At 34.7% G+C, this 13,556-nt stretch overlaps 1 protein-coding gene across 1 annotated transcript; it reads right to left on the minus strand.

Annotated features, from left to right (window-relative positions):
• Window positions 1-2,261: 2,261 nt before the first annotated feature.
• KERA (keratocan) lies at window positions 2,262-9,869 on the minus strand. The gene is made up of 3 exons (XM_027895356.1): window positions 9,817-9,869; window positions 7,375-8,269; window positions 2,262-2,444 (listed from the first exon to the last, which is right to left on the minus strand). The coding sequence occupies exons 2-3, from the start codon at window positions 8,258-8,260 to the stop codon at window positions 2,272-2,274; spliced, it is 1,059 nt and encodes a 352-aa protein (XP_027751157.1). The 5' UTR covers window positions 8,261-8,269; window positions 9,817-9,869; the 3' UTR covers window positions 2,262-2,271.
• Between the last annotated feature and the right edge of the window lie 3,687 nt (window positions 9,870-13,556).

The following is a 13,556-nucleotide window of genomic DNA, read 5'->3' on the forward strand; positions in this document are numbered from 1 at the left end:
TTGACAGAGATAAATCTTGAGCATCTCTCTGCATGTCTGTTCCATTAGATAGCACTGACCTTTGAAGAACTACACTGTATTGGAAAAATAGCAGGCCAACAGGTGAAAATAACTGTTAAAAATTATTTCATGTGCTCCTGATTTCATTGCATAATACGTCTATCCAGAAAATTGAGTACATTGATGATCTAGTGTCCCTTTATGATTTTACATATCAATCCTTCCCATATGTAAGTTAGACATCTCTTTGGGGAAGGGTTAGTCTTTTCTCCTTTAATATGAACCTTTAGGGGACCTAAAAGAGTCATAATTTTTTACAGGAACTTCAAGATGCTTTGCTGTATGATCAAAAACATAAATAATGTTAATAATATGCATATATGCTTGATAATATTTACTTTGGAGTACATGTATTTGTTTTTTGTTTAAAGTGGAGATTGATTTCCAAGTACAAGAACATAATTGTTATAATTTAATTAGTAGTATTGTCACCTTTTTTTCCAAAAAATAAATTAATATGCTATTATTGAGTAAAGAATATAGCTAAACATGCATACATATTGTAGAGACTTTTTAAATCTGTATTTTTTCATATTGGGTGAACACAGATGTACAGAAAATATTCTACTAGAAGGGCAGGAGTTTCTCAGCAATCACATCGAAAGAACAGCAAAAATAATTTCTTTTTGTGATAGGATTTCTGAAATGGTTATTTGTATGCTGGATTTCTATACTAGGCTATTTCCACAAGTACTCTGAAGCAGAATAAGGCCTGATTTTCACATAAAAAAGATTGACTGTTAGAACTGCAGTTCTCAACAACTTTCAAAACCTATTTTTAAGAAAATACCTTATCTTCAAAGGAAAAATTATATCACATGCATAGCTTTAAATGCTTGCTATTGAGATTAGTCTTAAAATGCTAGTAATAGATTCAAGATATCAAAGATCAACTAATTACTTCTATCTATGGATGCAAGAAGACTAAAATAATAGGACTGATGGATAGTTTGTTGTGCTGGTTGTCAGAAATAAGGATGTCATAGTCTCACATTGAATAGCTGATTCTACTATTCATTTATTGAAATCCCATTTTTATAAAATAGAAAAAACATAAATCAGATTTCATAAAAAGTTGCTGATGATATCTCACTTGTTAATGAATTGTTAATGTACTGTGTTCTAAATACCTGGACTTCTCTAAAATCCAGTTTTACTATGTGCATGTATATCAGTTAACAAATTTAGTTAATAGATAGCTAAATACTGCTCTAAGTTGATTTTATTTGCTTAAACTGATACAATTGCTATGCAAATATTTGGCTAGTTTAGTAAACAACTGAGAAGATATGTATATCTTAATTTATTTGTTTTCTCTTGATCACTGTAGCACTAACTAGCCACTAAATTTTTTGTGAAGTACCTAGTCTGTGAAATATGTAGTCATTACTGTTGGTTATATCTCTGTGGAAACTGAAATGAACCAAATATTCAATGACTATCCCAAAATTACAGAAAGAAATGGTGTCAAAACTAGAAATGAAATACTGAAGAATGAAATTGCAGAAAATTGGTACTTTGATAGAACGGGATTTCATCCTATTTTCTCTTGTCCCTGGATTTAAGTTGGATCAGTCGATTCCAATTCTGAAATCATTCACTGAATGAATCCCTATGACAATATATATTCAGTATATTGCTTTGGATGCTGAGACTCTTATTTTTTACCTTAAAAGTGTCAGTCTTCAAATGATGACAAAAATTTATGAGTTAAGTGCATGTTAATGGTTGTTAACCACTAGTCACTATCTTAAATGACACTGACAGTTCTGATTACTAGTAGTCATGCAGCTTGTGATTTTACTAGTATATGTATTTGGCCAAGTGCACCCAAATTCACTGTGTTAGTTACTACATAACAAAATAAGGAAATATAATTTGTTTATAGCAATGATGTTAACATGGCAGACCTTGCATTTGACAAGAACCATGTAATAGGTTCTTTGGAATATTTGGGATCTTACGCAGATGATTTTCAATATATTCCCACTAGAAATTCTAGGGTAAAGTGTTAAACACATGTTTCAGGTCCGTACAAAATCTCTTCTGAAAGAAGAACATCTTTGTCAGCCGTAGAAAAGATAAAAGCAAAGAAAAAAATTCAAGTCAAATAAAGCTGTTATTTCTTGATTTCTGCGTTAGACCAAGTTTCATTCCAGCAAAACTTGTATTTTAGCACTCTTACAGTACAAGAGTGACACTGCAATATCTTTATATGACAACAGCTTGAAGTAGTCGGAAACATATCATGATGTCCAATGGGATTGGAGGCTGAATTTCGTTTCCATCCAGACGAAGGTATCGGAGGCGAGGGATGCTACCGTAATAACCATAGTCTTCTTCTAGGGCAATTGAGACTGGGCACATTTGAGTACCATTGACACCTGAAAATATAAATCAACATTTTAGGTAATTTCTATGGGGAAGGTTCATGAAAACAAAATCCATTTAGGAAACAAATAAAGCAGACTTCCACTGATATTTGTATGGGAGACAGTTGTTTCTATCAAATTTGTAAAATGCCAACAATTAACTACTTTTTTGATGAATCAACAAAGATCTTATTATAATGTAATCTTGATCAGTGAATCACATATTTACTGTGCTACAATTATGAATAAAGGCCACTAGATGCATAATTTTACCTTGGACAGATGCATAATTTTACCTTGGACAATTTAGGCCACTACATGGTAAGCATTGAGAAATAGCTCTCTAGCCTCTGAGAGAACCAGAAGAGATTAATGTTGGGAGGTTTTGAACATCTTATTTCAATGACAGTACATTAATTTTAGGTTGATAATATTCCCTAATGAAGATCCTTCATTCAAAATGATAGCAGCATTGAATCAGAGGAAATTTTCATTTAGTGTTTTTAACTTTTATCATCTGTATTTTCCTGTTCTCTCACATTCTTCAGTAGAGTTGGTTTCAGTTGCAAGAATATAATTTTACAATGGGTTATTTTTCTTTTTAATCTGAAATCCAACAAATCCTTAACATTCTTTATACATCACACATAGTTTGTTTCTGTTCAGATAAAATTTGAAACTGTGGCTTAAATCATTATCTATATTCATAAGTGTTGAATGGCTTGGGCTCTACATTGTCTCCTCTAGGTTACATCTGCACTTGGCTAAGATGCCTTTCTTATTTTGTCTTCAGTTGTTGAATAGTCAGGCAGCTGCTGCCCTATTTCAGCTCAAAATGAGTTCATTCTAGAAAGTACTGAAGTGGTGTTTGATAAGATGTCAAATTCCTTTGATCAAATTATAGTATTTAGTGATTGGTCTTATGGCCTGAGGATCTTGCTGGCTCCCAAACAAATGAAAAAAAATGAACGGAGAACGTGTGTGTAACAGATCTTTTGAAAAATATTTTTTTAGCAACTCAGATTTCTACCAAAATTTTTCTCCCTTTATATTTAACAATGATAATATGCACACATCTTCCGATTACAGTATCCCAAGATAAATGTTATGATGTAAAATATCACAATGTAAATTACTTTTTTTTTCCCCAAAAGAAAACCCTTCACTCTACTTTGAGCAACTTCCCAGGTTTTTGCAACATCTTGGAAGTGGACTTTGTCATGGAAACTAGTTAAATACATCCAGTTGGCCCGAGCCTGAAACTTTAGTCATATCTGTGATATCAAAACGTCTTTGTCTATCTTGTGAAATTTGATTAATATTGGCAAAACTTTTGATATTCTTGGAAGAAACAAGCTACAGCTTATTTTTATTTGTGAAGCAGGAAGCTTGAGAGTTTTCATTACGAAAGCAGCTATTACAAGTTTTACAGGGATCAACATTATGTAGCAGAAAATATCCACCTTTTCTGGTCAGCACTACTGTCTGTAGAAGACAAGAAGGCTTCAAGTGTGTTCTAAATCTTGGTCTTCTCTGACCTAGAAACTATCATCTCACTGCACTTATTTTAACTGGGTTAATTACTCTAGCCTTTAAGTGAGACAAAAGTTATCTAACCACAGGCCACCTATGAAGAAGTTATTTCTTGATGACATGTGATGTGAAGTGGTTTGGGGGTTTTATTTTTCTCATCCCACTAACAATAAATCCTACCCAAACTATTAGAGGAGTAAGAGCCTCTTCCTGTTCCTATCCTCTTCATGTGTATATTACTGAATTTTGTTTAAGGAGGAGAGACAGGCCTATGCATCTACATAAGTACAATTCACTCTACCTAAACTGATGCATGTAGAGATTGTCAGTGTACCTAAACCATCTGGACTCTGTTTTTAAACTGAGAGATGAATGTTTCCAAAAGGTGATTTACAGCTCCTTAAAATGGGACCATTTTCCCCCTGCAATCCTTTATCTCTGCATTAACTGAGCAGCTGGTCGGTATGACTAGCCCAAACTAGATAAAAATCTAGGATAGTTATTTTAAAAAAAATTAATTCCACTGCTTGTCAACAGTATTATTATGTGGTATAATATTTAAAGAAGAGACTCTGGAGCTGCTATAAGGGAAAACTGCAGAAAGGTTCTCATTAAAGTCTAACACTGTATTTCTGATGAAGAACTGAAGAAGATCCTATTTCTTTTTCAGCAAAACTCATAATTTAGAAACATAATTAAGCTACTTGGACTTCATAATTTAGCTACTAAAGACTTCTCTGTTTCTCTGCATATGGAATAACATTATACTCAGCACCCAACCTCCTGGTTTTCTTCTGCGAAACTTAATATTCACTTTTACCTGTCCTTTGATAGCACTGTAATACCACCAAGTAGCCCTTGCTCACTTGCTACACCATCATTTCATGCCTTCTCTTTGCTTCTTTTAACACTCACTTTTCCACTATTTAACATCTCCCCAGAGCCTCAAAGATGTATCTCCTAGATAAATATGTAAGCATGTGTGGTTTAAAATTCCATGGAACAAGAGTGGTGCAAATGTTGGAGCCATGATTAGTTTTGATTTTATGTTGATTTTAATTCCAACTTTTGAGTACTTCTTTTATCTCTGTGTTGAGATCCTTAGGGAAGGGACTACAGGTGAAATTCTTGTTCCACTGAGACTAGTGGTGGTGAAGGGATTCGAGGAGAGGCTGAGGGAGCTGGGGTTGTTAAGCCTGAAGAGGAGGCTCAGGGGTGACCTCATCACTCTCTACAAGTATCTGAGAGGAGGTTGTAGCCAGGTGGGGGTCAGTCTCTTCTCCGAGGCAACCAGCAGTAGGACAAGAGGGCACGGGCTTAAGCTCTGTCAGGGGAGGTTTAGGCTGGATATTCTGAAGAAATTTTTTACTGAGGGCATTGGAATGGGCTGCCTAGGGAGGTATTGGATTCATGATCCCTGGAGGTTTTTAAGATGAGACTGGATGTGGCCCTGAGTGCCATGGTGTAGTAACCACAGCAGTGAAGGCCTTATATCTTCATAAATGGTCTGTGGAGAAATAAGGCCTTGCACTTATATGAAGAACTGATATTAAACAATAACATACAACAAAACATTGGCAAACTATATTTACATAGAAATGTTGATGTCTGAGTTCTGGCAATGCCAGCTTTATAACTATGAATCACCAAGAGAAAATGAAGTAGCAACTTGCAGTTGTGCAGGAATATATGAGAATTAATATTACAAAAAGGGTTAGTACTGCACACATAATAGTACACCTTCATAAGGACTCTTTTGTGGAGAAACCAGATCTAGGATTTTACAATTATTCTTCTTTCAAAACTTTACACTGGCTATCTTAAAGGAATGATTGATCATCAGTTCCACCATTTAAGAAGGCAAAATGAATATGCAGTAATGACACATCTTGTTACTCCAGCCTGATGGAATTACATTGCTTGTTTGCAATATTAAAGGCCCTTTGAGATATCATCTATTACAGCAGTGTCCCATGAAGACTACGTCGTTAAGCCCTACCTCTTGAACAATTATGCTATGTTGTAGAATGTGCCTTACATAATACTTGATTTTTGTATAAGGTATCAAGTTGCCTTTTTTAGTATTTTTTTTACTACTTCATATGCAGTTACTAAAAATTAAAACTTTTTTTATTATTTTAGTTAAAAGTAGTTTTGTGTTTAAGGCAGCAATGAATTTTGAGAAGTGGCAAAGGCATTGAGGAATATAAGGCTTGTGGAAAGCTGTTGTGATTTAGCTTCGCAGGTACCCATGTTTCACTTGAAAGCAGGACTTGAGCTTGCACATACTACATAAGTTGATTTTCATGGTTTTAAGCTTTGTCAAACTTCAAAGGAAGATAATTAGGCAGCTCTTTAAATGCTACCTAGATACAAAATCCTTCTTAAACTAGACAGGCCACATTCCAATGATTTGAATCTAGTGTCCACCTAAAGTGACAGGATAAAACCTGCACCTGAGGCCCTGCAGTGAAACAATGGAAACAAATCCCTTCATAACTATGGGGCAATTAAATATGTTCAGAAACAACATATGTCATAAGCCCTAACTCCTAATTAACTGTTAGAAATCTTTCAGACCACTTAAATATATACCAGTTGTACAAAAAAAAAAAAAATTAACAAGACTTCATACATTTATTTTGTAAAATGCAGCAAATTAACCTAAATTATTAATGGCTATCCTCCTTTCATGGGTCTTTGTTTCAAACAAAAGCCAAACCATAATTTTTAGTATATTTGTGAACTACAGTGGCGCTAAGGAGTACTGTGGCACTAGTACTGGAGTAAGGGACTGTGTAATCAGCTAAATCACCATAACAGGAAAATAAATATAAATGTTTTACATCCTTCTGTGCAGTAATAAATAGAAAGTCATCACTTTTATTTTGGCTTTTGGCATGAAACAAAGGATTTACTGAGCAGATAATTTTGGTATATAAAATATGTGATGTTCCTAACCAGCACATCCCCACTATACCTGGATGAATTCAGAAGCAGTGCTAGGAATGGAACTATGGCATGACAACAGGCTTTTGTTGCTTTGGCTACAAAACCTCGACTTTTTACGCGAAGTGGAAGATGTTGAAAGACATTTGAGGAGACACATATTAGTAGAACAAAGCTTCTGTAAAATCAGTAAAACCCTGAAACGTTGCCCAGTGAGTTGGTAGATGCCCCACCCCTGAAAACTTTCAAGGTCAGTTTGACAGGGCTCTGAGAAACCTCTTCTATTGAAGACATCCCTGCTTATTTTAGGAGGATTGGACTAAATGACCTTTAAAGATCCCTTCCAACCCAAATTATTCAATGATTCTATGATATTAATCACTTTATTTCATAGAGCATTTTCCATAGTTAAGTGGGCACTTGAAAATAATTATGTCCCACACCAACAATATGCACTTACTTTTGATTTTGTTGTGATCAAGATGAAGGTGCTCAAGGTGAGCATTGATTGGTGGAATTTTAGTGAGTTGATTGTGAGACAGCTGTAGATCTAGAATAGAAGAAACATTAAACCCATTTGGAGGGATACCATCATCAGATAATTTATTGTAGTTCAGCCTAAGAAAAGTGACTTTGGGTATTGCACTGAAGTAGTTTTCTGGTATAACTTCAATGGAGTTGTTGTCCAAAAACAGCTGTAGTGTGTTAGCTGGAATGCTTAAAGGCATTTTCTTGAGTGAATTTTTTGCTATGTTGAGTTGCATAAGATTGTTGAGTCCTTGGAAGGTGTCACTTTGAAGAGCGCTGTCCAACAAACTGTTCTGGTGGAGATCTAACATAGTAAGGTTTTCCAAGTTGCTGAAGACTCCTTCTGGTATTTTGGAGATTTTGTTTCTAGCTAGTCTTAGCTGTTCCAGGCTCACTGGTAATGGAGCAGGCACCTCTTCCAATTCGTTATCTTCAAGGAATAGGTAAAGCAGTCTTTTCAGCTTGCTCAGCACACCACTCTCAATTCCATTGTTTGTGATCTTATTCTTGTTCAGATTTATCCATCTCAGATGAGTAGCATTCACAAAAGGCTTCTCTGAAAGTGTTTCAATTAGATTGTTTTGAAGATAGAGGTACCAAATTCGTGCTGGAATTGCAGGTATTTCTTTAAGTCCTTTGTTATCACAGTACAATGCATTGGGGAAACTAGGAGGACAAAAGCACTCTTGTGGACACTCAGAAGTGTAGTGAGACCAATGCTCAGGATCCAGATCATCATAAACTTGTCTCACAGTTCGAGTCCATACAGAATTGGCCAAGAACAAAAGCAAAAGGCTTGTATAGACTTTTAGGATCATTGTGTTTGCCTTTGAAGGGGAAAAAAACAATTAGCTGTCTCTCAACATAATTCTATAGCAGCATACTAGATTAACAAAGCAGTTTTGCATATTAACTAATACTTCCTTTATAAACAGCCAAATTCTATCCCCTAGGGTATTACCCATGCCATGTTAAGGAAAAAGGAACAGTAATATAAGAGGTATAAAAAATTTAGTGCTATATGTTGATGAGCATTTCCCTCATTCAACTTAGATTCCACATTGGCTACCAGTTTAACTGATGACCATGCAAGTGTAATTTCAAAGAACCTGAAAACAGGGATCATTTTTCTGACATTAAATCAGTGCTTCTTATAAATTTTTTTAACTTTTCCTGTACAGACTTATAATCTACATTATATAATGAACAATCTTCAGAAAAGATATCTTTACCACGATGATACAAATACTATTGTACTGACTGTTCCTCCTTTTAAAATTAATCATACTCCTTTTTCCCTTTTGCTGTCTCTTAAATTATAATGGCATCTGGATCAGATTTTCCAGAGTCTTTTTTCTTCATTGAAAAGTGAAAGATCAAATAGTGTTTTAACAGCTGTTTGTTGGGCTCATTCTTAAAAAGCTTGGAGGGAATATGTTTGGTTAGTCCATTCCCTGCTTCATTCACTCCCTCATATCCAAAGTTATAAATTTCCTTTTCTAAAGCAAACAGACAAAACAAACGCCCTATCTAAATGACACAAAAAATAGGTTCTAACCAAATTATATCCACAAAAAGTAAATCCTAACCAACTTATTTTGTGTACACTCATGCATCTTGTATCTATTTTACCTACTTGTTTTGTTTAGCCTCTTCCACCATTAAATTATTAACAAAATCATTACTGATAATTTGATCCAAAAGGAAATATTTTTGTAGCACAAAAACAGTGCTTTAAAAACTCTGTTATCTTGCTTGCTGCACAATGAAGATTAACAAGAATTTTGCAGTGCAGAGTCAAGAGACTGATAGGTGAAATTTCTGGTCAAAATTAGCTTAGTTTTTTTTCAAAGATAGGATTTAAATAAAAAGTAAATTTTCTCATAGGATTAATGCATCAGTAAGGTTAAGAGCTCAGTTAAGTTGCTGCATAAGATATGTAGTAATATAATAGTTTTCAACACTGTTATTAGCAGTAACAAGTGCAGTATCTTATAGATCATCCAGCCCCAGACATTGCTATCTGGAAATATTCCAAAGAAAAAGAACAAATAAAATATTTCTAAAGAATAACATCTCTTTTTTACACAGTGAAATCACAACCTTATTATTGTGTAAATATTCATAACCTTAATACTATTAAAAAAAAAAAAAATTACCTTGTTAGTCAAGTTCCTGGAGCTATCTGAAGCCAGTTAGAAATCACTGTAAATTCAGAGCTTTTGGCTGCTAACCACTGTGTTTGCTTTCTATCCTTCTCAGAATTAGCAGCGTATAAAACTGGAAGTACATACTAGTATTCCCAGATGTATTTCCATATACACCTTATTAGCTATTGCTTCTAATTTGACATTGCTTCAGAGTTTGTGCTTACCTCAGCTTTCTTGGATCTTCTTCTCTTTCTATTGGTCCCTGTTGTTAGACTGTAATAGCTTGAGTCAGGCTACAAGCCGTGTTCTATGAATACAGCCTCATATATACGCATCAGTGGCTACAGCTTTTAACCCCTAAAATAACTCAGGCACCTCAGCACCTATGCAGGAAAAGAAGGAAATCCTGACCTTAATAGCAAGCAGCCACAGAGATGAAGGCTTTTGTTTTTTATGTTCTAGCAGAGGAGAGGAACTAGTCTAGATGAAACAGGTAACCCAAAATTTAGATTTATTCAACATTTTTGTTAGAAGACACTTTACATGCATAGTTCACTTACATCATAATTCATTCTCATAATACCTGAACTGGCCACAAAGAATTAAAACCAGTGCCATCTGTTTCTACGGAAATATTTTATTTGATTTTTATCAAATGCAGATGCTGTCATTCCATTTAAAGAAAAAAAATCTTGATTAGGAGAAGAAGAGAGCAAAAGCAATCTGCTAAGAATTTTTTAATAACATATTTTCAGTTCTTTAAAGATTAAGCCTTACCTTTTCCTTTTTTGTTCAGAGAGATATTTAAATGTATTTCTACAAAGTTATAATTATCTCCAGTGCCTCCTGCAATTCTCTTGTTTTATATTTGATCTGAACTAAACTCTTTCCAGCCAGCTTGATATCCTAAGATTAGACACATATTTCTCACATTAAGTATTTTGGAAGATTTTTGTTTTCCTTTTTTGGTCCAAACTTAAAGTAACAACATTATATCAGGAAAACTATCCACATTTACAGCCAGAACAATGGCATAAATATTTTAAGGAAAAAACTAATGAAAATATTGAAAACATAAAATATATCCTGTTACTTTTTATGAGTGAGTTTTAAAACTTTTTTACATAATTATTTCAAGTTTCATCTGGTTGATTTTAACAATAAAACCTGTAACAATTTATTTCATAATTATTAATACTTTTCTTCTTAAACTAAGAGTGCCTCAAAAGAAATTTAGATGTAGAGTAGACAAAAAGTAATCAAAACCAGGAAAGCAAACCTTAAATACATGGGCAGATTTCTCTGACTTCAGTAAGGCTTATGTTAAATACGTCATAATTTTTCTTTCATATCTATATGTTTGTACTCCCCTATTTTTTGTTTAGGAAAAAGTGCATCCTTAAAACTAGTAATTTTTCATGGTTTAAATATGTACTTAAAAATAAAATAAGTGGTTAAGCATTTCGCTTTCCTAGAACTCCAGACCTTTCACCTCTTCAAAATTATTTGGGATTTCTTATAAACCAGGTATAAAATTGATTCCTTCAGGCATACTAAGTAGAATATTTTAATAGTTTAAACTAGATTAAATTAATTTACATACATACCTGGTTTTAAGCAGATTTACTAATTGTAAAGACAAAAATTAGGTGTCCTGTTTTAACTTTTTTTGTCAGGAGTGCCACTTTAAACACCTAGGACTCGCAAAGGTTCGTTTGACCTCTCGGACCAGGCCCAGTTCACACATTAATGACAGTGACAAGGATGCTTGTCAGATGAAGTCCACCAAAGACAGATGGGCAGAGGCAGAGACACCACTGTATGAAGCTTAAAATAGTTTTGTGTCCAGTTGTTTGATTTAAGAAGGCTTCACCATGAAAAGTGCATCTATGATTCTTGTAAAAGCCAGGCAGTGTAATATAAAACTGGCTTGCATTTGTACTAAATCTTCACAAAATATGTAAAGAGGATATGGAGGCACTGAAGTCTGTTCATCACTAAAGAATAACTGAGTCTGTCATGAATGTTACACTGAAGGGTCTAACAGAGTGAGTCCTGGTGGCAGATATCTGTTGTGACATTCATTTTGCCAGATGTTTGCATTTAACAGCAAAAAAAGATTGATTTATCTTATTCTTCATAGAGGCCTGAATTTACCTGCTAATTTAACCCACTAATCACATACAGATATTCATTTTATTAAGATGAAAGTCAGTGGCAAAGGGACTTGCTGATTACCTTGTGGCAGGCAGACGTACTATTTGTATGAAATACTGTTCAACAAGGGGTCACAGTCTGCCCTTTGTGGATTTAGAGGCCAGATATTTGATCCTTATCAAACACATACTGCCATCCCATTCAAAGAAGGAGCTCTTCACTAGGAGAAAAAAGCAGCAAAATACATCTTCTAAGACTTTCTCAATAATGTGAATTTTCATTTCTTCTTATGCAAACAAGGCAGAAAAAAATGACAAGCATTGTGTCCAAAATTGGGAAGAAAGGGTATGATGACTGTAATATATATTGTCCTGTGCAGTCAAAAGTTTTGGAAATATTTCTACAGGAACACTTGGTTACTTGGGTGTCCAAGCAGACCTTGCAGAAAGGCCTGCTTTCCATGAAACCTTCAAGGTTATGCACATGTTCTCCATCATGCATTGGTTTTGTTCAGTCCTCCATCATCTGGTGTTACTATTTATTATTTAAAGGGTGCACTATATGGTGATAAAGTTTTACAGACTAATAAAAGACCACAGCCAAGATTTTAAAAAATGACTAATGGTTTGGGAGGCTTTTTGTTTTGCGTGTCCAACCTGAGACACTTTCCAGGACCTCATTTTCAGAAAGAGGCAGCTAAGAATTTTGTGTTAATTAGGTAATTTTTATCTTGTGAAGCTGAGCCTTCAAAGACAAATATCAGTGAAATACAAACTGCTCTTGAGATCATGAACAATCTCCCAAAAAGTAACATTTTAGAAGGTATTTGCATGACAAAAAAAGGAAGTGGAAAAGTTGTTACGGTAAAAATACTGTGGATACCCACTCTGAATTTTGGAGACCTTTTAAAAGATACTGTTGGGAGTATTCTAGTTTGAGAAAGATGTCTTAAGCTATTAGAGATTCCATGTGTCTCCTGGCAACAAACGCTGTTAATCAAGTGAGTTTGTATTAAAAAAAATATTTAAAAAGTGAGGAGCACAACCGCATGGGGCAGTAACATCTCCTTCAGCAGAGCAATGTCCTTACTTGAAACTAAAACAGCTCACAAGCTTGAGAAAGACTAGAACAGATAAAGCAATAGACTAGAAAGATCCATTGGGAGGAGACATGGACAACTGGGAGTACAACTGTTAGGAGCTGTTGTTCTGTTTCAGCATCAGAGTTGCTGACAGTGAAAAAATGCATTCCTTTCTTACAGTAATGGCTGCCATATGTCTCAGACTTAATTCAAGGCAATGTCTGTTAAACATCAAGCATGTGTGTAGTTCATCACCAGCAAACCCAGGAGTATACTGCAAGCAGAGCTTATTCATTAGCCCTGTGGATTGTTCCATTTAGCAAAGGCTGCAATCCAGGGTGCCTTGAGTACCATTTTACTAAAATGCTGTGTGCCTTGTTCCACTGGACAATCAGTTTATCTGAATCACTCTCTTGAATTATGAGAAAAAGTGATGCTTCAAAATTTGAAGAAGAGAGTACATCCGGTTTGTGTATCCTTCATTGTATACTCCACTGTAACTCCATACAACTTTAGGCATGTGACTTTTAGTCAGGGTTCAGTCTGCCTCTTTCACTTCTGAAGACTTGCATGTAGTGGTGATTTCTGTTTCTGCATTGCTCCTTGAAAAAAACAGTAGGAAGCTCTGAATTTTACTCAGAGTCAGAAAGACAAAACTTCCATTTCCAGCTGCCTGAACATCACACAGTGATATATTCCAATTAGTAATATCTGATTCTCCTTTTG

The sequence above is a fragment of the Empidonax traillii genome, unplaced genomic scaffold (genome assembly GCF_003031625.1).
Source record: "Empidonax traillii isolate 1590-97213 ecotype Southwest subspecies unplaced genomic scaffold, ASM303162v1 scaffold458:size851334, whole genome shotgun sequence".
Taxonomy (NCBI): domain Eukaryota; kingdom Metazoa; phylum Chordata; class Aves; order Passeriformes; family Tyrannidae; genus Empidonax; species Empidonax traillii.